The 23,431-nt window shown below is 41.6% G+C and overlaps 1 protein-coding gene across 1 annotated transcript in view; it reads right to left on the bottom strand.

The window, feature by feature from the left end:
* The window catches only part of NAA25 (N-alpha-acetyltransferase 25, NatB auxiliary subunit), a 108,199-nt gene that overhangs the window by 6,454 nt on the left and 78,314 nt on the right, over positions 1 to 23,431 (bottom strand). The window contains exon 23 of the mRNA XM_053701702.1: positions 13,534 to 13,680. Within this exon, the coding sequence (XP_053557677.1) occupies positions 13,534 to 13,680 (147 nt within the window). The remainder of the gene's footprint in view (positions 1 to 13,533; positions 13,681 to 23,431) is intronic.

Here is a 23,431-nt window from a genome sequence, read left to right as displayed (position 1 = left end):
CAAAGGCTTAAATACCTCCCCCACTCCCCTCATCCCCCAGTCATTCTGCCAAGGGAACAAGGAACAGTAGGAGAAATATCAGGGTATAAATGGTGCCAAAAGATCAAAAAATAAATGTAGATCCGCCCACCGGAGAACAGGCAGGTGCCGTGGACTCTCCTCCCACAGATGGAAATTAAATTATCAGGTAAGCATAATTTACGTTTACCATCTTAATGGGAGGAGAGTCCACTGCTTCATTCATCACTTGTGGGAACAAATACCCAAGCTCTAGAGGACACTGAATGAAAAGAAACGGGAGGTTAAAGAAGGTGGACCCTATACAGAGGGCACCACAGCCTGTAGAACCTCTCTCCCAAAAGCTGCTTCTGCCGAAGCAAAAAAGGAAATTTATGCTTACCTGATAAATTTATTTCTTCTACGATACGATGAGTCCACGGATTCATCCATTACTTGTGGGATATTATCCTCCTGCTAACAGGAAGTGGGGCAAAGAGCACCACAGCAGAGCTGTATATATAGCTACTCCCTTCTCTCCACCCCCAGTCATTCGACCGAAGGTATAGGAGGAAGAGAAAAGAAAAACTAAAAGGTGCAGAGGTGACTGAAGTTTTGAAAAACAAAAATATAATTTGTCTAAAATGACAGGAGGGCCGTGGACTCGTCGTATCATAGAAGAAATCAATTTATCAGGTAAGCATAAATTTCCTTTTCTTCTACTAGATACGAGTCCACGGATTCATCCATTACTTGTGGGATACAATACCAAAGCAACAGGACACGGATAAACGGGAGGGACAAGACAGATACCTAAACGGAAGGCACCACTGCTTGAAGAACTTTTCTCCCAAAAATATCCTCAGAAGAAGCAAAAGTATCAAATTTGTAAAATTTTGAAAAAGTATGAAGGGAGGACCAAGTAGCAGCCTTACAAATCTGTTCAACAGAAGCATCGTTTTTAAAAGCCCATGTGGAAGCCACAGCTCTAGTAGAATGAGCCGCAATCTTTTCAGGGGGCTGCTGTCCAGCAGTCTTGTATGCCAGGCGGATGATGCTTTTCAGCCAAAAAGAAAGAGAGGTAGCCGTAACTTTTTGACCTCTACGTCTTCCAGAATAAACAACGAATAGAGAAGATGTTTGACGGAAATCCTTGGTCACTTGTAAGTAAAACTTCAAAGCCCGAACCACGTCCAAGTTATGTAAGAGACGTATCTTCTTAGAAGAAGGATTAGGACATAAGGAAGGAACAACAATTTCCTGATTAATATTCTTATTAGAAACAACCTTAGGAAGAAATCCAGGTTTAGTACGCAAAACCACCTTATCAGAATGGAATATAAGATAAGGTGAGTCACATTGTAACGCAGAAAGCTCAGAAACTCTTTGAGCCGAAGAGATAGCAACTAAAAACAAAACTTTCCAAGATAATAGTTTAATATCTATGGAATGCATGGGTTCAAACGGAACCCCTTGAAGAACATTGAGAACTAAATTCAAACTCCATGGTGGAGCAATAGGTTTAAACACCGGCTTGATTCTGATTAAAGCCTGACAAAAAGACTGAATGTCTGGGACATCTGCCAGACGCTTGTGTAGTAAAATTGACAAAGCAGAAATTTGTCCCTTTAAGGAACTAGCTGATAATCCCTTCTCTAATCCTTCTTGGAGAAAGGACAAAATCCTAGGAATCTTAACCCTACTCCACGAGTAGCCCTTGGATTCGCACCAACAAAGATATTTACGCCATATCTTATGGTAAATCTTTCTCGTGACAGGCTTGCGAGCCTGAATCAAAGTATCAATGACCGAGTCAGAGAATCCCCGCTTAGATAAGACTAAGCGTTCAATCTCCAAGAAGTCAGCTGCAGAGAATTTAGATTAGGATGTTGGAACGGACCTTGAATGAGAAGGTCCTGTCTCAATGGCAGTTTCAACGGTGGCAGAGATGACATGTCCACTAGATCTGTATACCAAGTCCTGCGTGGCCACGCATGCGCTATTAGGATTAATGAAGCTCTCTCCTGTTTGATTCTTGCAATCAGACGAGGCAGGAGAGGAAAAGGAGGAAACACATAAGCCAGGTTGAACAACTAAGGTACTGCTAGAGCATCTATCAGTACAGCTTGGGGATCCCTTGACCTGGACCCGTAACAAGGAAGTTTGGCATTCTGACGAGATGCCATCAGATCCAATTCCGGTGTGCCCCATTGACCGATCAATGATGCGAACACCTCCGGATGGCGTTCCCACTCCCCCGGATGAAAAGTCTGACGACTTAGAAAATCCGCTTCCCAGTTCTCTACTCCTGGGATATAGATTGCCGATAGATGGCAAGAGTGAGCCTCCGCCCATCGGATTATCTCTGAAACCTCTATCATCGCTAGAGAACTCCTTGTCCCCCCCTTGATGATTGATATATGCCACAGTCGTGATATTGTCCGACTGGAATCTTATGAATTTGGCCAAAGCCAACTGAGGCCACGCCTGAAATGCGTTGAATATTGCTCTCAGTTCCAGAATATTGATTGGTAGTAGAGACTCCTCCTGAGTCCAAACACCCTGAGCCTTCAGGGAATTCCAGACTGCACCCCAAGAGGCTGGCGTCCGTCGTCACTATTACCCATGCTGGCCTGCGGAAGCACATTTCCTGGGACAGATGATCCTGTGACAACCACCAAAGAAGAGTCTCTCTGGTCTCTTGATCCAGATTTATCTGAGGAGATAAGTTCGCATAATCCCCATTCCACTGTCTGAGCATGCACAGCTGCAGTGGTCTGAGATGAAAGTGAGCAAACGGAACGATGTCCATTGCTGCTACCATTAATCCAACGACCTCCATACACTGAGCCACTGATGGCCGAGGAATGGACTGAAGTGCTCGGCAAGTATTTAGAATCTTTGACTTTCTGACCTCCGTCAGAAATATTTTCATGTCTATCGAGTCTATCAGAGTTCCCAGGAATGGAACTCTTGTTAGTGGAACTAGTGAACTCTTTTCTATATTCACTTTCCAACCGTGAGTTCTTAGAAATGCCAACACTATGTCCGTGTGAGATTTGGTCAGATGATAAGTTGACGCCTGGATCAAAATATCATCCAGATAGGGCACCACTGCTATGCCCCACGGCCTGAGAATCGCCAGAAGGGACCCTAGAACCTTTGTGAAGATCCTGGGTGCTGTGGCCAACCCGAAGGGAAGAGCCACTAACTGAAAATGTTTGTCCAGGAAGGCAAACCTTAGGAACTGATGATGATCCTTGTGAATAGGAATATGAAGGTATGCATCCTTCAAGTCCACGGTAGTTATATATTGACCCTCCTGGATCATTGGCAAAATTGTACATATAGTCTCCATCTTGAATGATGGGACTCTGAGAAACTTGTTTAGACATTTGAGATCTAAAATTGGTCTGAAAGTTCCCTCTTTTTTGGGAACCACGAACAGATTGGAGTAAAACCCTTGTCCCTGCTCTAGTTTTGGAACTGGGCAAATTACTCCCATGGTAGAGAGGTCTTTTACACAGCGTAAGAACGCCTCTCTTTTTGTCTGGTCTACAGACAACCGTGAAAGATGAAATCTCCCTCTTGGGAGAAATTACTTGAATTCCAGCTGATACCCCTGGGTCACAATTTCCAATGCCCAGGGATCCTGAACATCTCTTGTCCAAGCCTGAGCAAAGAGAGAAAGTCTGCCCCCTACTAAATCAGGTCCCGGATCGGGGGCTGCCCCTTCATGCTGTCTTGGTAAAAAGCAACATCCGACCCAGAAGGTCCGTACTCTGAAGCCTCAGAGAGAACCGCATCCTCAGATGACTGATCGGATACCACCGTCAATTTACATGATGCTCCCTGGGCAGGAGTGCATGGATTAACCCTTTGTTTGCGTGTAGCAGTACGAGACAAACCGGCTAAGACCGCAGACATCGCCATACTGAACTGCACAGTAACATCTGGTGGAAAAAGCCCCCTCCAGGAGGAGGATTAGTGGTGCAAAGGGAAGCTGCATTTGTAGGATCAGATAACTGTAGGGGACACACCTCACAGTCCTCAGAGGCAGAAGGCTCAGTGGCATCTAATATCTCAACATTGGGTGATGAAAACACCCGCTGCGGCATATGGAACATAATTGAGAGAATGTGACTACCCGGGCCTCCTCACAATATACAGTACACAGGTATCGAATTCTGACGTAGAGGGATCACCCTCTTAAAAAAAAAAAAAAAAAAAATCAGAATCCTCCATTAACTAGGTAACCTTATTTAAATCAAATATATAATCCCTGAGTTTGTGTTATTCCAATAATTATGTTTCATCTATAAAAAAAAACTAATAAAAAAAAAAAAAAAGGAATAAATCAAAGAAAAACTCACCCCCTCCTATGACCCAGACAGTATAGAGAAAACTCGCTCCTCTCTGTAGTCACTCAGTCAGGAATAGGAAATGGAAACCGTGACCACTCCCGGTCACACAGTGCACAATGCAGGACCGCCCCTGCTAAAGGAAAAGCGCACCAAGCTTAATAAAACTGTGCAGCTCTCTAAAAGAACAACCTGTATGATGTTCCATATCAGTCTATGAGCCCAAAACATCTCTCACACATATAAGCAGCATAAATCCCATAAATAAATATGATTAACACCCCACTGTTCAACAATCCCCCTCAGAAGATATTAACCCTTGATTCTAGGAGGAGTTGATCAAATGAACTGTGATATTAATAAACTAGAGGACTGGTCAAATAAATGGGATCTGAAATTTAATATTACCAAGAGCAAAATTATGCATACAGGATCCAAAAACCCAAAGGCCAATTATAGTCTCAATGGTACATTACTGACTGTAATTAAAGAAGAAAGGGATTTGGGAATTATTATTTCAGATGATTTAAAATTTGGTACACAATGCCGCAGTGCAGCCAGCAAGGCCAGTCAAATGCTTGGTTGCATTGGAAGAGGTTTTATTAGCAGAAATAGCAAGGTTCTTATGCCACTTTACAGATCATTAGTTAGACCAAATATGGAATACTGTGTACAGTTCTGGAGACCATATCTTAAGACAGATATAAATAAACTAGAAGCTGTCCAAAGGAGGGCTACTAAAATGGTACATGGTCTAAAATATAAAACATACAAAGAAAGACTCTATGATCTAAATATGTATAGTTTAGAGGATAGAAGGGAAAGAGGTGACATGATAGAAACCTTCAAATATATGAAGGGACTTAATAAAATAGAAGCTGAAAGCATTTTTCACAAAAAAATAAATGCCAAAACAAGGGGTCACAATCTAAAGTTAGAGGGTAGTAGATTCAGGAGAAATTTGAGGAAGCATTTTTTTACAGAAAGGGTGGTGGATTCATGGAATAAACTTCCATTTGAGGTGGTAAACACAAAGACTGTAAAGGAATTTAAAAATGCCTGGGACATGCATAAGGCTATCCTAAGGAAAAAGTAACATGTAATATGGGTAGACTTGATGGGCCTTTTTGGTTCTTATCTACCGTCAAATTCTATGTTTCTATGTTTCTATGTTTCTATAAAGATAAAAGGAGTCTCACTGTGACCCTGTCTTCTAGCGTTAATATGTGTACAAAATGAAACAATCTTACCAGAATCTATGCCGTGGAACAGAAACACCGTCCTTCAAGTGTGACAGACTTTAGCATCACTTCTGACATGGACTTGAGTGATGAAAAGCAGGCAGTGAAACTCGTCAACACTGATTGCTTAGGAGCTCAATGAATGCTTAGGAGCTCAATGCTCTCACTGAGAGGCTGACAACACTACTTAAAACTCCAGTCCCATATCGAATGGTAGATACCCTTCCTAAGGAACTACTCTGAAATCGTCTGACACTTCTCTGCCAACCTCCTGTGACGAAAGGCAAAGAATGCCTGGAGGATGAGGGAAGTGGGGGAGGTAAGGAATGCAGCTGTGGACTCTTCCTGTATTAAGAAGGTAAAGGAAGTTTGCATGACAAAGCTGAAACCTCTTCTAGCCAAAAAAAAGCTAGAGGAAAAAGAACCATCCAGGATCAAAGCTGATGGTCTAAACCATGCATCCACTCAAAAAGAGGAGTTTGAAGAACCAGGTTATGATTCTAAGGAGGATAAACTGGATGAATAACTGGTTTCGGATCAGAGCCTGAACAAAGTGTAAATCAGGTTGAATGACCAAGGGACCACTAGGGCATCTATAAGACTCTCCAGAGGGTCCCGAGACCTGGCACAATACAGAGGTAGTTTGTGATTCAAGTAAGAAGCCATGAGTTCTCTTTCTGGCAAGACCTCAATGTCTCACAATTTGGTCAGAATCTTCCTGATTCAGAGACTATTCTCCTGGGTGAAGAGACTGGTGACTGAGAAAGTCTGCCTCTCAACTGTTCACACCCGGAGTGTGGATGCCAAAAATCCTGCAATGATGGTTCTCTGCCTAACTGATGATGCCTTTCCCTTATGTCAATCATCATCCCTATGATTGACATAAGCCACTTCTGATTTGTATCTCCGAAAACTGCACAAAAGTCTAAAATATTTATTGATACCCTTGCCTCCTGCAATTTCCCAGACAAACAGACTGCACCCAACCTAAGAAGCAGGCATCTGAGAGATTACAATCCACACTGATTGAAGAAAGGAGGCTCCTTGTACCAAGGACTTGTGAGTCACTTCCATGATCTGAGCAATCGAAGTGGGAGAATTAAGGTGCAAATGGGCACATGCCTGTTGCAGCTTCAGTCTGCACTGATCTATCAGAGACAAAAATAGTCACGGAACCGCAGAAAAAAAAAAAAAGATAGGTTAGATGAGTTAAAAGGGACAGTCTAGTACAAAACAAACTTTCATTATTCAGATAGGGCATGTAATTTTAAACAATTTTCCAATTTACTTCTATCATCAATTTTGCTTTGTACTCTTGGTATTCTTAGTTGAAAGCTAAATATAGGAGATTCATTTGCAAATTTCTAAGCCCTCGAAGGCTGCCTCTTAGCTCAGGGCATTTTTACAGTTTTTCACCACAAGAGGGTGTTAGTTCATGTGTTTCATATAGAGAACACTGTGCTCACACAAGTGGAGTTCCTAGGAGCCAGCACTGATTGGCTAAAATGCAAGTCTGTCTAAAGAACTGAAATAAGGGGCAGTTTGCAGAGGCTTAGATACAAGATAATCACAGAAGTAAAAAGTGTATTAATATAACTGTGTTGGTTATGCAAAGCTAGGGAATGGGTAATAAAGGGATTATGTATATTTTAAAACAAATATTCTGGTGTAGACTGTCCCTTTAATTAGCATTTTGGAAGATTTATTTCAGGAATTTGTTGAATATTTTGAGATCCAAAACAATAACTACCCTTTGGTTTAATTATTGAATTGGAAGGGGAGCAATCACTGCCATTAATTCCAGATCTCTCACACAAGCCAAGAAAGCTTGGGCCTTTAAAGGGTCTCGAGGCACTCAAGACAGAATCTTCCCTGAGGAGGCCTTGAATGAAAACTAATTTGATATCCCTTGGACAGTTCTCTCCAGAGCCTCCCAAAAGAAACTCAACCTGCCCCCCGCCAGAGACTGATCTGGTATGGGGGCTGCACCTTCATGTGGTCTTGGGAGCTGGGATAGACCTTCTTGGACTGTTTTTGCACCAGACGACACACTTCAAGGAGGATATGGAGGAGTCAAACCTCTGGGTAGAGGGGGAATCATTCTGAACCTTAGATTGCCGAAAGGATATGAAAAAATGCCCTGCAGATCTAAGCTTACCCTTAGATTTTTTTTATCCTGTAGAAGAAAAGCTCCAGGATTAAAAGTTGTAAGGAAAAGTGTGAATTACTCTTGCGAGGAGCGCCTCCATTGTGACAAAAAAATAATAATAATGAAAAGGAATGGAGAGAGATAGAAAAAAAACTAAATGAATACTTACCTGATAAATTATTTTCTTTCCTGGCATGGAGAGTCCACAAATCCATTCTAATTACTAGTGGGAATTCAACTCCTGGCCACCAGGAGGAGGCAAACAACACCCCAGCAGAGCTGTTAATTCTCACTCCCATTTCCCATAATCCCCAGTCACTCTCTTTGGCTCTATCACGGGAGGATGTGCGAAGATGGTGTCTGAAGAGATTAATCCTTCATTCGGCCAAAGGAAAATGGAAAAAGAAGATGACACAAGGGTATAGAGGTGCCTGAGGTTTATACAAAAAAAGCCATCTTAACTCAAATTAAGGGTGGGTCGTGGACTCTCCATGCCAGGAAAGAAAATAATTTATCAGGTAAGCATAAATTTTGTTTTCTTTCCAATGGCATGGAGAGTAGACAAATCCATTCTAATTACTAGTGGGAACCAATACCCAAGCTAGAGGACACAGAATGGAAGGGAGGGAGAACAAGACAGGCGGACCTAAACAGAAGGCACCACCGCTTGACAAACTTTTCTCCAAGGCAAAAGTATCAAATTTGTAGATTTTGGAAAAAAGTATGCAGAGGACACCAAGTGGCAGCCTTGCAGATTTGCAGATTTGTTCCGTAGAAGCTTCATTTTTGAAAGCCCAGGAAGAAGAGACAGCCCTAGTGGAATTAGCCGTAATTTTCTCAGGAGGCTGTTGTCCAGCTGTCTCGTAAGCCAACCGGATAACACTTCTCAACCAGAGAGAGAAAGAGTAGAAGTGGCCTTCTGACCCTTACGCTTATCAAAGAAAACAACGAACAGGGCAGTAGATTGCCAAAAATCTTTAGTAGCTTGTAGATAAGATTTGAGACCACGCACAACATCCAAGTTATCTGCCAGACGTTTGTGTAAAAGAATAGATAGAGCAGGAATCTGACCTTTCAGAGTACTGACTGACAAACCTTTCTCCAGGCCATCCTAAAGAAAAGACAGAATGCGAGGAACCCTAACCCGACTCCAAAAGAAACCCTTCGATTCGCACCCATAAAATGTATTTATGCCATACCTTATGGTAAATCTTGCGAATAACAGGTTTACGAGCCTGAAGCATGGAATCAATAACCTTCTCAGAAAAACCACGCCAAGCCAAGATTAGGCGCTCAATCTCCAAGCAGTCAGCTTCAGAGAATCTAGATTTGGGTGGAGGAAGGGACCCTGAAGTAGAAGGTCCTTCATCAAAAGCAACCTCCAAGGGGGAAGAGATGACATCTTCACCAGATCCGCGAACTATATCCTGCGAGGCCAGACAGGAGCTATTAGAAAAATCGATGCCCTCTCCTGCTTAATACGAGCAATGACTCATGGATGGAGAACAAACTGAGGGAACAGGTACACAAGACCGAAGTTCCAAGGAACCACCAGAACGTTGATCAGCGCTGCTTGTGGATCTCTTGATCTTGACCAGTACCCTGGAAGTTTGTTGTTTAGAGAAGACACCATCAGATCCAACTCCAGATCACCCCTACCTGAAGGTTATAATTTTGAATACTTCCGGATGGAAAGCCCACTCCCTAGGATGAAAGGTCTGCCTGCTCAGAAAATCTGCTTCCCAGTTGTCCACCTCTGGGATGTGGATGGCAGAGAGGAGACAATCGTGAGACTCTGCCCACTGGAGAATGCGAGTCACCTCCTTCATAGCTAAAAAAACTCAAAGTTCCTCCATGGTGGTTGATGTATGCCACTGAGGTGGTGATGTCCGATTGGAATCTAAATAAGCCAGACCAAACTTAGTTGAGGCCAGGCTGTTAGAGCATTGAAGATTGTTCTCAACTCTAGGATGTTTATGGGGAGAGAAGACTCCTCTAGAGAACAAAGACTCTGAGCATTTAAAGAACCCCAAACTGCTCCCTAGCCCGACAGGCTGGCATCTGTGGTTACAATCACCCAGGATGGTCTCAGGAAGCATGTATCCTCAGACAGATGGTCCTGCGAAATCCACCAAGATAGAGAGAGTCTCTTGTTAGGGGATCTAGAACTATCCTCTGCGAGAGATCAGAGTGGTCTCCGTTCCATTGTCTGAGCATGCATAACTGTAGAGGTCTCAGATGGAAACCAGCAAAAGGAATAATGTCCATGGAAGCAACCATAAGACCAATTACCTCCATACACTGAGCCACTGATGACGGATAGAGGACGAAAGTGAATGACAAGAAGCAAGAATTTTGGATTTTCTGACATCCGTCAGAAAAATCTTCATGGACAGAGAGTCTATGATTGTTCCCAAAAAGCATACCCTGGTGTCTGGAACCAGGGAACTCTTTTTCCAGATTTACTTTCCATCCGTGGGTACGAAGAATAGACAACAGAGTGTCTGTATGAGATTTTGCTAATTAAAAGATGGCGCCTGAACCAAGATATCGTCCAGGTATGGCATATCCCCTGAGATCTGACCACCCTCAAAAGGGCCCCTAGAACCTTTGTAAAGATCCGAGGAGCTGTGGCAAGGCCGAAGGGAAGAGTAACAAATTGGAAGTGTTTGTCTAAAAAGGCAAATCGCAGAAATTGGTGATGTTTCCTGTGAATAGGGACATGAAGATACGCGTCCTTCAGGTCTATGATAGACATAAACTGACCCTCCTGAATCAAAAGGTAGAATGGAGTGTATAGTCTCCATCTTGAATGATGGAACCTTGAGAAATTTGTTGAGGCACTTGAGGTCTAATATGGGTAGGAAAGTTCCTTCCTTTTTGGTAACCACAAAAAGGTTTAAATAAAATCCTTGACCCTGTTCCACTACAGGAACTGGGACAATCACTCCCAGAGAGGATAGGCCCTTTACACAGTTTAAGAAGGTCTCTCTCTTCACCTGAATTGCAGATAACCTTGACAGGAAAAAATCTGCCCCTGGGGGGACAGGACTTTAACCCTATCCTGTATCCCTGGGAAACTACTTCCACAGTCCAAGGATCTGGGACATCACCGATCCAAGCCTGCCGAAAGAAGGAAAGCCTGCCCCTACTTGATCCAAAACTGGATCGGGGGAGGTCCCTTCATGCTGACTTAGTCAGAGGAAGGTTTCTTGGATTGTTTTATTTTTTGGATTGTTTTTCCAAGGTTGACTGGATCTCCATAAAGCCCTAGATTGGGCCGGCTTGGAAGAAGAGGAGGAAGACTTTTGTCCCTTAAAGTTACGAAAGGAACGAAAATTAGAATTCTGGCGACCCTTAGGTCTAGCCTTCTTGTCCAGTAACTTCGGAAATGATCTCGGCCAGACCAGGACCAAATAAAGTCTTGCCCTTAAAGGGTAAAGACAAAAGTTTGGACTTGTATGTTACATCCACAGACCAAGACTTTAACCACAGAGTTCTGCGAGCTATAAACGCAAAAACTAGATATGGACTCTCCAGCAACGCTCCGCTCTCCAAGCCAGCAATGATAAGCTAAGCTGAAAACAGAAGAGCGGAGAGCGATCACGTGATCGCACCAGAGGAAAACTAGCTGCTCAATAAAATAAAAGCATGTGAATACCGCAAACTAAGTTACAAGACCAGAAACTACATTACTCACTCAGAATGGAAAAGCAGACAAAAAATATATATATAACATGTACAGGTTACACACATCTATCAAGGGTAATATAAGATACGAGTCCTATAAGCTCTAGACTCCATATAACTTTAATAAAGATTAACCTATCCCTCTCAGTGCCGGCCTCAGAAAAACAGGGGAATATTAACCGCTTAAGCCATCTCAGTGCCCTAGCAGTACTGCCCAGGTATATATATCCCTATATAAGAGGATTCATTTGTCCCATACGATGTCCAGAGAGGGTTAACCTCTAAAGTGCTGGGTCCTTCCAACTCTAGAAGGCAAAAGCACTTACCTGTGGATCCAGTTGTAGGGCAGGAACAGCTCCTCAGATATGACAGATTCAGCCAACCTCTGACAGGGACCTGCGGGAAAAGAAAAACAGACTAACCAACCCTGATTTTCTATAGAGGTGTAGCATTCAATATTAGAAGTTAAGCAAGGACTACCTTGCGATCTTCTAACTGCTAACAGCCATCATTACTCTTACTAAAGAGAATTACATGGACACAGTTTGACCCCAATCTTTGCTTGCACCATCTTCGCACATCCTCCCGATGTACAAGGCAAAGAATGACTGGGGATTATGGGAAATAGGAGTGACACTTAACAGCTCTGCTGGGGTGTTCTTTGCCTCCTCCTGGTAGCAAGGAGTTGAATTGCCACTAGTAATTAGAATGGATTCATGGACTCTCCATGGCATTGGGAAGAAAAAAAGTTGGAGGGGGTGATCAGGGAAACTATACTTTGTAGGAGAAGGAAACAATCAACATGTCTAGAACAGAAAAAATGCATGTGACCCTTGGAAGTGAATAACAGCAGAACTAATCCTTCTTAGGATTTATCTGAAAGAGCTTCAAGGGAATTTTTGGATAAAGTCACGAAAAGGTCCTTTTTGTTTTCCTAAAGTCTGTGAGGACAATGAAAGTGGGCTTCATTATGAGGTGTAGATTAGAACAAAGCAACATTCAGTCATCAAACAGTAAGGTAAGCAGGTGTAATTTAGAGGTAACTTCCCCATACCAAGTTTTTACCCATAGCATTTGCAAACATTAAACCTCTCGCTGACAAATATAATGCGTCAATGGAAGCATCGGATATAAAGATATTGGCTGAGTAGAATAGACTAAACTCTGGCAGTATATACGTATGGCAAAAGGACTGCTGTTAGAGCATCTCTCAAACTAAATCCTGACAGACATTAATGGTCCTGTCAACAACCAGGCACATCCACCAAGAGACAGGAAGAACCAAGCATTCCAAAAAGCTTGCATAAGGAGGGGTCTTCTGGGTCCTGAAATAAAGCATCATCTGCAAGTGTAATAGTGGCTACATTTGCTAAAATAACGTGGAAAATAAAAAATAGTCTAATAGTTAGATTTTATGGGTCCACCCCTTAAAAATGTATAACTTCCCATGGTACTCCAAATGCAGAAGGTAAAATATTCACAAGCACCTTAATGAAAGCCTTATGGTGCTTTAAATCGTATAGGGTATGTGATGCAAATGAGAAGGGGAAGTATCCAGTTGAACCGATGTCTGCAGCGGAGTTAGAGTGGTCTTAGCACACAGCACCAGAGCAGTACATTGGTATTAAAGCTTTACCCAGAAGGGGGTTGCAAAAATACTTTTACAACAAAATGCCAAAAGCAACTTTGATATGTCTAATGTCTAGCTAATAGGGAATATAATTACAAGCTATCAAGTCCCTGAGATGCCCTCATTAAGAAGTTTGTAATTTCTTTGAAAATCTAATTTCCCCCAAAAAAGTATTAATGCACAATCAAAAATGATAAATATGTTTTTAAAGTGTAGGACATTTTATATTTATCCAGTTGTAAGCCTTTTTACTGGGTGCACCACCCAGCTGATTTTACTGACCACCCAGGTAAAATGTAAGCAAATTATTAGTTATAATTAGTTAATACTAAATATGTTCAATGTTTGTTGCTCAGATCATTTAATCAATATATGTTAAATTATACATATAGCTTAAGTAACATTTATAAATGACAACAAGAGAGAGTTTGGCTATAGGCATACAAAACACAGCATTATTATTACCTCTGAAAAAGTTATATTGTCCAAGGAAAGTTCTTCAAGTTTCAGTGCAGTGAGGGAGATCTCAAGGCCTCTTATGTGATCCATCATGCTAGATAATAAAGTTTGCAGCGCAGTAACATAATCCAAGAAACTAGTGAATACTGGAGGCTGTGGTGAAATGGGAGATTATGGATACACAAAATGAATCTTTTTGGTGCAATCAAAAACATTTGAATCAACCATCCTAATATTTTAAGCAAACAAGAAGTCGGAGACCAATAGATTCCTAATGAAAATCATATATATTATATATACCTACAATACTTAAAACATAAAATTCACTCTTGGCCCAATAAGAGTAATACAAATTTTTCTTTGAAGAAAAAAAAATGTGGGTTTCATTTATCTTTAATTACTCTTGGACAAATATGAATAATCATCATTTTCTTTAATTAAAGATAAATGAAACCTACATTTTCTTCTCTCATGTTTTTCTATTATCTAAATTTGTTGCTCTCTTGGCATCTTTTGTTGAAAAGGATACCTAGATCGGCTCAGGAGCTGAATGGTGGCCGCACCCAATGTGTTCTGCTTGCTCCAAGTAGTGCATTGCTGCTTCTTCAAAGGATACAAAGAGAATGAAACAACTTAGATTACAGAAGCAAATTGGAAAGTTGTTTAAAATTATATTCTGTTAAGCCGGCTTCTTCAAAGAATAGAAATTCCGCTGCTAAAATAAGGGAGCTTCTTCTTACTATAGATAACTTCAAGACAGGTGGGGGTCTACACCATCCGGAGAGGGGGGCCACCTCTGACCTGGCAATTATATCCATAGATGCGGCAAAGGCCTTTGATTCGGTTTACCACAATCATCTTTTATTTTCTTTGGAGCAGTTTGGACTAAGAGGAAATTTTACTCATTTTGTTGAAAAACTATACCGAAAGGCCTCCACGAGGATAGTGGTAAATGGGCTATTATCTCAGGATGTAATTTTGCATAGAGGAACCAGGCAGGGCTGTACTCTCTCTCTGCTTCTCTGACATTTCTATTGAACCACTCGCTATACTAGTTAGGCAGCAACTTGAGGGAATCAAGATAGGTAAGAAGGAGCTAAAGATCGCACTTTATGAGGATGATCTTGTATACATGGCTAACACTCATACAAATATACCCAGGCTCCTCTCAATTATACAGCAGTTTGGATCCTTCTCGGGGTATAAGGTCAATACCACAAAATCTGAGCTTCTTTGGATTAAGCAGACAAGGGATTCTTGCGGAAATGTGCCCTTTATTGTAGTTCGAGACTCTTTTAGATATTTAGGTATAATTATATCCTCTAATCCACTTGGTATTCTCTTAATATTACTCCAATTTTAAATAAAATTAAAGATACTCTCAAAAATTGGCACAATTTACCTCTCTCCTTATCCGGGCGCATAGCAGCATATAAGATGATTCTCCTTCCCAAGTTGCTTTATATTTTACAGAACATTCCTTTGCTCTTAAAGAGAAAGGATATTACTTTTTTCAATTCCTGCCTGAGATCCATCATATGGCAAAATAGGCGGGCTAGAATATCACTTTAAAAACTCTTTCTTCCTGTGATACATGGGAGTTTGGCTCTTCCTGATCTTAGGGTGTATAATCAAGTTTTTTTAGCTCGCATAGAAACCGATTGGTTATTTTCTAGGAATTATGTCACGAATAACGATCTTGAGAAAAGTATAGTGAACCCTTTCTCTTCTGTTTCACTTATCTTGATGCTAGTTTTATTCCATCTGAAATTAAAAAGCTCAGAACTATATATAATCCAATTCTGGCCTGGAAAAGGATTTGTAATACGTTAGCTATAGAATATCGTGTTTCAAGATATATTCCATTTGTGGAAACCCTAAGTTTCAAGCAGGGTTACATTCAATACTTTTCCTACAGTGGAAATCTGTAGGCTTATCTAATGTTTATCAGATGTTAGATTTGGAGAGAAGCTGTGTTAAATCATTTGATTCCCTCAGAACAGAATTTAACCTTCCACACAGAAACTTCTTTGCATACTTGCAAACGAGACATTATGTGTTAAAACTTACGAATGATTATGGCTGGAATTGGTCTTTAGGGTTTATTGAGAATTGGCTTTCTCTAGTTAAAAATGGACATATGTCAATCTCCCCTTGTTATACTATCTTGGTTTCTGATAAGGGTATAGTTAATCTCGATAAGATCTGCGTTAAGTGGGCTGTAATGTTAAGGCAAGAGCTAGATTCTAAATTACCTTATCTTTCAATTCAAGATGTTGCTTGAGTAACTCTCTCCTCCACTTGGAGGGAGTCTCATTTGAAGTTACTTCATATGTCTTATTTTACTCCAGAAAAGGGATTTAAATGTGGAAATAGTAGTTTCAGTGCTTGCTCCAAATGCTCTTTCCCCTTGGCGAATCTTCTGCACATGATATGGACTTGCCCAAAAATTAGACATTTTTGGCTCAAATTGTAATTCTGGCTTAATAAAATACTGGCTGTCCCTCTTTTGACCTTCTCACCAACAAATATAGTCTTTTGTTTACCTAATTTAGGGAACAAGCAAGTTAATGCTAAAATCATTAATATGGCTATATTGGCCGCTAGATATTTAATTTTTAAAAAATTGAAAATGTGAACAGTCCCCAGTATTCTAGAAATTAAGAATTGTTTAAAGAAGCAATGTATCCTTCAACAGATTAATACCAACCTAGATAGTCACCAGGATGTCAGGAGTTTTTTTCTTAAATGGTCTGCATTCATAAAAGCCCTTCCCTTTAGTGAGATTGAATATTTAATATATCCTTTTAGAAACTCTGACTTGGTTTTGCTAGGTCTGTGGTAAATTGGATCTTTTTTTTTATTCATTTTTTAATGTATTTATTTATTTTTATTATGTTTTTTTTTTCTTTTCAATATAAAATATAAAATTCCAACAAAATATGCAGTTAAAATGGGAAAGATACATACTTCATCTTAATTGAACATGTAGTTGATTTATGTATATATACTCTGTATTTCTTTATTGTACCCTGTGCGGCGTTTAATTTCATGTTGACATTTTGTACACATTGTTGGTTGTAAATAAAGATTAAAAAAAATTAAATTATATTCTGTCTAAATCAGGAAAGAAAATGTAGGGTTTCATGTGCCATTAAATTAAAGCAGTTTATCCCCTAATTCTCTTAAATGAGCCATATGATATTAAAAGAGACAGTGCACTGAAAAATTCTCCTTTAATTAGTTCCCAACTATCTATTTTACCTGCTAGAACGTATAAAATTGTTTACAAACAGCTCATTTAATGTGGTGTTTGAAATAGCTGATTTTACATGTGGTATATCCACCTATACTAAAAAGGTTTTAGCTATAGAAAAGTTATGTAAACATAGCCCGCAGAAGAAAACATAATTTATGCTTACCTGATAAATTCCTTTCTTCTGTTGTGTGATCAGTCCACGGGTCATCATTACTTCTGGGATATAACTCCTCCCCAACAGGAAATGCAAGAGGATTCACCCAGCAGAGCTGCATATAGCTCCTCCCCTCTACGTCACTCCCAGTCATTCGACCAAGAATCAACGAGAAAGGAGAAACCAAGGGTGAAGTGGTGACTGGAGTATAATTTAAAAAATATCTACCTGCCTTAAAAAAACAGGGCGGGCCGTGGACTGATCACACAACAGAAGAAAGGAATTTATCAGGTAAGCATAAATTATGTTTTCTTCTGTTATGTGTGATCAGTCCACGGGTCATCATTACTTCTGGGATACCAATACCAAAGCAAAAGTACACGGATGACGGGAGGGATAGGCAGGCTCATTATACAGAAGGAACCACTGCCTGAAGAACCTTTCTCCCAAAAATAGCCTCCGAAGAAGCAAAAGTGTCAAATTTGTAAAATTTGGAAAAAGTATGAAGCGAAGACCAAGTTGCAGCCTTGCAAATCTGTTCAACAGAGGCCTCATTCTTAAAGGCCCAAGTGGAAGCCACAGCTCTAGTAGAATGAGCTGTAATTCTTTCAGGAGGCTGCTGTCCAGCAGTCTCATAGGCTAAACGAATTATGCTACGAAGCCAGAAGGAGAGAGAGGTAGCCGAAGCCTTATGACCTCTCCTCTGACCAGAGTACACGACAAACAGGGAAGACGTTTGTCGAAAATCCTTAGTTGCCTGCAAGTAGAACTTGAGGGCACGAACTACATCCAGATTGTGTAGAAGACGTTCCTTCTTTGAAGAAGGATTCGGGCACAGAGAAGGAACCACGATCTCTTGATTGATGTTCCTGTTAGTGACTACCTTAGGTAAGAACCCAGGTTTAGTACGCAGAACTACCTTATCTGAATGAAAAATCAAATAAGGAGAATCACAATGTAAAGCTGATAACTCAGAGACTCTCCGAGCCGAAGAAATAGCCATTAAAAATAACACTTTCCAAGATAACAACTTTATATCAATGGAATGAAGGGGTTCAAACGGAACTCCTTGTAGAACGTTAAGAACAAGGTTTAAACTCCATGGCGGAGCAACAGTTTTAAACACAGGCTTGATTCTAGCTAAAGCCTGACAAAAGGCCTGGACGTCTGGATTTTCTGACAGACGCCTGTGCAACAAGATGGACAGAGCTGAGATCTGTCCCTTTAATGAACTAGCCGATAAACCCTTTTCTAAACCTTCTTGTAGAAAGGACAATATCTTAGGAATCCTAACCTTACTCCAGGAGTAACCTTTGGATTCGCACCAGTATAGGTATTTACGCCATATCTTATGGTAAATCCTTCTGGTAACAGGCTTCCTAGCCTGTATCAGGGTATCAATAACCGACTCAGAAAAACCACGTTTTGATAAAATCAAGCGTTCAATTTCCAAGCAGTCAGCTTCAGAGAAGTTAGATTTTGATGTTTGAATGGACCCTGTATCAGAAGGTCCTGTCTTAGAGGTAGAGACCAAGGCGGACAGGATGACATGTCCACTAGATCTGCATACCAAGTCCTGCGTGGCCATGCAGGCGCTATTAGAATCACTGATGCTCTCTCCTGTTTGATTTTGGCAATCAATCGAGGAAGCAGCGGGAAGGGTGGAAACACATAAGCCATCCCGAAGTTCCAAGGTGCTGTCAAAGCATCTATCAGAACCGCTCCCGGATCCCTGGATCTGGACCCGTAGCGAGGAAGTTTGGCGTTCTGGCGAGACGCCATGAGATCTATCTCTGGTTTGCCCCAACGTCGAAGTATTTGGGCAAAGACCTCCGGATGAAGTTCCCACTCCCCCGGATGAAAAGTCTGGCGACTCAAGAAATCCGCCTCCCAGTTCTCCACTCCCGGGATGTGGATTGCTGACAGGTGGCAAGAGTGAGACTCTGCCCAGCGAATTATCTTTGATACTTCCATCATTGCTAGGGAGCTTCTTGTCCCTCCTTGATGGTTGATGTAAGCTACAGTCGTGATGTTGTCCGACTGAAACCTGATGAACCCCCGAGTTTTTAACTGGGGCCAAGCCAGAAGGGCATTGAGAACTGCTCTCAATTCCAGAATGTTTATTGGTAGGAGACTTTCCTCCTGATTCCATTGTCCCTGAGTCTTCAGAGAATTCCAGACAGCGCCCCAACCTAGTAGGCTGGCGTCTGTTGTTACAATTGTCCAGTCCGGCCTGCTGAATGGCATCCCCCTGGACAGATGTGGCCGAGAAAGCCACCATAGAAGAGAGTTTCTGGTCTCTTGATCCAGATTCAGAGTAGGGGACAAGTCTGAGTAATCCCCATTCCACTGACTCAGCATGCACAATTGCAGCGGTCTGAGATGTAGACGTGCAAAGGGTACTATGTCCATTGCTGCTACCATTAAGCCGATCACCTCCATGCATTGAGCTACTGACGGGAGTTGAATGGAATGAAGGACACGGCATGCATTTAGAAGCTTTGTTAATCTGTCTTCTGTCAGATAAATCTTCATTTCTACAGAATCTATAAGAGTCCCCAAGAATGGAACTCTTGTGAGAGGAAAGAGAGAACTCTTCTTTTCGTTCACTTTCCATCCATGCGACCTTAGAAATGCCAGAACTAACTCTGTATGAGACTTGGCAGTTTGAAAGCTTGAAGCTTGTATCAGAATGTCGTCTAGGTACGGAGCTACCGAAATTCCTCGCGGTCTTAGTACCGCCAGAAGGGCACCCAGAACCTTTGTGAAGATTCTTGGAGCCGTAGCCAATCCGAATGGAAGAGCTACAAACTGGTAATGCCTGTCTAAGAAGGCAAACCTTAGATACCGGTAATGATCTTTGTGAATCGGTATGTGAAGATAAGCATCCTTTAAATCCACTGTGGTCATGTACTGACCCTTTTGGATCATGGGTAAGATTGTCCGAATAGTTTCCATTTTGAACGATGGAACTCTTAGGAATTTGTTTAGGATCTTTAAATCCAAGATTGGCCTGAAAGTTCCCTCTTTTTTGGGAACCACAAACAGGTTTGAGTAAAACCCTTGTCCTTGTTCCGACCGCGGAACCGGATGGATCACTCCCATTAATAACAGATCTTGTACACAGCGTAGAAACGCTTCTTTCTTTATCTGGTTTGTTGACAACCTTGACAGATGAAATCTCCCTCTTGGGGGAGAGAATTTGAAGTCTAGAAGGTATCCCTGAGATATGATCTCTAGCGCCCAGGGATCCTGAACATCTCTTGCCCAAGCCTGGGCGAAGAGAGAGAGTCTGCCCCCCACTAGATCCGGTCCCGGATCGGGGGCCCTCGATTCATGCTGTCTTAGGGGCAGCAGCAGGTTTCCTGGCCTGCTTGCCCTTGTTCCAGGACTGGTTAGGTTTCCAGCCTTGTCTGTAACGAGCAACGGCTCCTTCCTGTTTTGGTGCAGTGGAAGTTGGTGCTGCTCCTGCTTTGAAATTCCGAAAGGGACGAAAATTAGACTGTCTAGCCTTAGCTTTGGCTTTGTCTTGAGGCAGGGCGTGGCCCTTACCTCCTGTAATGTCAGCGATAATTTCTTTCAAACCGGGCCCAAATAAAGTTTGCCCTTTGAAAGGTATATTAAGTAATTTGGACTTAGAAGTTACATCAGCTGACCAGGATTTTAGCCACAGCGCCCTACGTGCCTGAATGGCGAATCCTGAGTTCTTAGCCGTAAGTTTGGTTAAATGTACTACGGCCTCCGAAATGAATGAATTAGCTAGTTTAAGGACTCTAAGCCTGTCCGTAATGTCGTCCAGCGTAGCTGAACTAAGGTTCTCTTCCAGAGACTCCATCCAAAATGCTGCCGCAGCCGTAATCGGCGCGATGCATGCAAGGGGTTGCAATATAAAACCTTGTTGAACAAACATTTTCTTAAGGTAACCCTCTAATTTTTTATCCATTGGATCTGAAAAAGCACAGCTATCCTCCACCGGGATAGTGGTACGCTTAGCTAAAGTAGAAACTGCTCCCTCCACCTTAGGGACCGTTTGCCATAAGTCCCGTGTGGTGGCGTCTATTGGAAACATCTTTCTAAATATTGGAGGGGGTGAGAACGGCACACCGGGTCTATCCCACTCCTTAGTAACAATTTCAGTTAGTCTCTTAGGTATAGGAAAAACGTCAGTACTCGCCGGTACCGCAAAGTATTTATCCAACCTACACAATTTCTCTGGTATTGCAACAGTGTTACAATCATTAAGAGCCGCTAAAACCTCCCCTAGTAATACACGGAGGTTCTCCAATTTAAATTTAAAATTTGAAATATCTGAATCCAATCTGTTTGGATCAGAACCGTCACCCACAGAATGAAGCTCTCCGTCCTCATGCTCTGCAAGCTGTGACGCAGTATCAGACATGGCTCTAGTATTATCAGCGCACTCTGTTCTCACCCCAGAGTGATCACGCTTGCCCCTTAGTTCTGGTAATTTAGCCAAAACTTCAGTCATAACAGTAGCCATATCTTGTAATGTTATCTGTAATGGCCGCCCAGATGTACTAGGCGTCACAATATCACGCACCTCCCGGGCGGGAGATGCAGGTACTGACACGTGAGGCGAGTTAGTCGGCATAACTCTCCCCTCGCTGTTTGGTGAAATTTGTTCAATTTGTACAGATTGGCTTTTATTTAAAGTAGCATCAATACAGTTAGTACATAAATTTCTATTGGGCTCCACCTTGGCATTGGAACAAATGACACAGGTATCTTCCTCTGAATCAGACATGTTTAACACACTAGCAAATAAACTTGCAACTTGGTTACAATCTTATTTAACAAAAACGTACTGTGCCTCAAAGAAGCACTAAACGATTAAATGACAGTTGAAATAATGAACTGAAAAACTGTTATAGCATCAATCCTTAACTTTTAGCAAAGGTTTGTTCCCATTAGTAAAGTAACAATAATTAAATTTGAAACGTAAAAATTACAGAGCAACGTTTTTAATCACAGTCAATATATAAGTCTCACAGCTCTGCTGAGAGAATCTACCTCCCTTCAAAGAAGTTTGAAGACCCCTGAGTTCTGTTAGATATGAACCGGATCATGCAGGAAATACAAGAGTAACTGACTGGAAATTTTTGATGCGTAGCAAAGAGCGCCAAACACGGCCCCTCCCCCTCACACACAGCAGTGAGAGAGAAACAAAACTGTCACAATTAAAACAAGCAGCTGCCAAGTGGAAAAATAATGCCCAAACATTTATTCACTCAGTACCTCAGAAAATGCAAACGATTCTACATTCCAGCAAAAACGTTTAACATAATAAATACCTATTAAAAGGTTTAATGTACTTTTTACAGAGTAATTCCAGTGAAGTACCATCCCCAGAATACTGAAGTGTAGAGTATACATACATGTTATTATAACGGTATGGCAGGATTTTCTCATCAATTCCATTCAGAAAATAAAAACTGCTACATACCTCAATGCAGATTCATCTGCCCGCTGTCCCCTGATCTGAAGCTTTTACCTCCCTCAGATGGCCGAGAAACAGCAATATGATCTTAACTACTCCGGTTAAAATCATAGTAAAAACTCTGGTAGATTCTTCTTCAAACTCTGCCAGAGAGGCAATAACACGCTCCGGTGCTATCGTAAAATAACAAACTTTTGATTGAAGTTATAAAAACTAAGTATAATCACCATAGTCCTCTCACACATCCTATCTAGTCGTTGGGTGCAAGAGAATGACTGGGAGTGACGTAGAGGGGAGGAGCTATATGCAGCTCTGCTGGGTGAATCCTCTTGCATTTCCTGTTGGGGAGGAGTTATATCCCAGAAGTAATGATGACCCGTGGACTGATCACACATAACAGAAGAAATTAATTTTTAATGTTAATTTTGAATTGTTCTCTCTAGACATTGGGCTTTGGTATACAGAGATACAAAAATGAAGCATTGTGTGTATAAAGGATTAAAAATCAGATCTGATTTCCCAGCCATTTTAACAGGTTGAGGTCTCAAATGATAAAACCAGCTATTCCACATACAAAAATAAACCTAAAGGAACAATTTCAAATACATTGCTACTGGCAAACAAGTCATCGGAAACACATTAAGGGGAAAGCAATTTCACTGTACACTCTCCCTTTAACCCCTTCACCCAAAAAGACGTATATATACGTATTCGCTTCAGGAAACTCCAGCACTCTCGGCTGTTCAGTTGCAGCAAAGAAGTGGAGCTCCTGAAGCTTCAGGTATCTTCTGCATATGCAGCCGGAGCACTATCGGTACTCCGGCTCCATATGAGGGCAGATGCCTGGTCATTACAGACGGTGACACTGTGTGTGTGTTGGTGCCGGCGGGAGGAAGAGCCCTAAGCTACATACAAAAATAAAGGGACAGGGAGGGATGGGACAGCTACACTACAAAAAAGGCACTTTATAGGTACTGGCAGACAGCTGCCAGTACCTAAGACGACACTTAATAGTTAGAGGGGGGGATCCTAC

This window comes from Bombina bombina, chromosome 2 (assembly GCF_027579735.1).
Source record: "Bombina bombina isolate aBomBom1 chromosome 2, aBomBom1.pri, whole genome shotgun sequence".
NCBI classification, from domain to species: Eukaryota; Metazoa; Chordata; class Amphibia; order Anura; family Bombinatoridae; genus Bombina; species Bombina bombina.
Note: the sequence above shows the minus strand (reverse complement) of the source record. Positions and strands in the feature narration are given on the sequence as shown.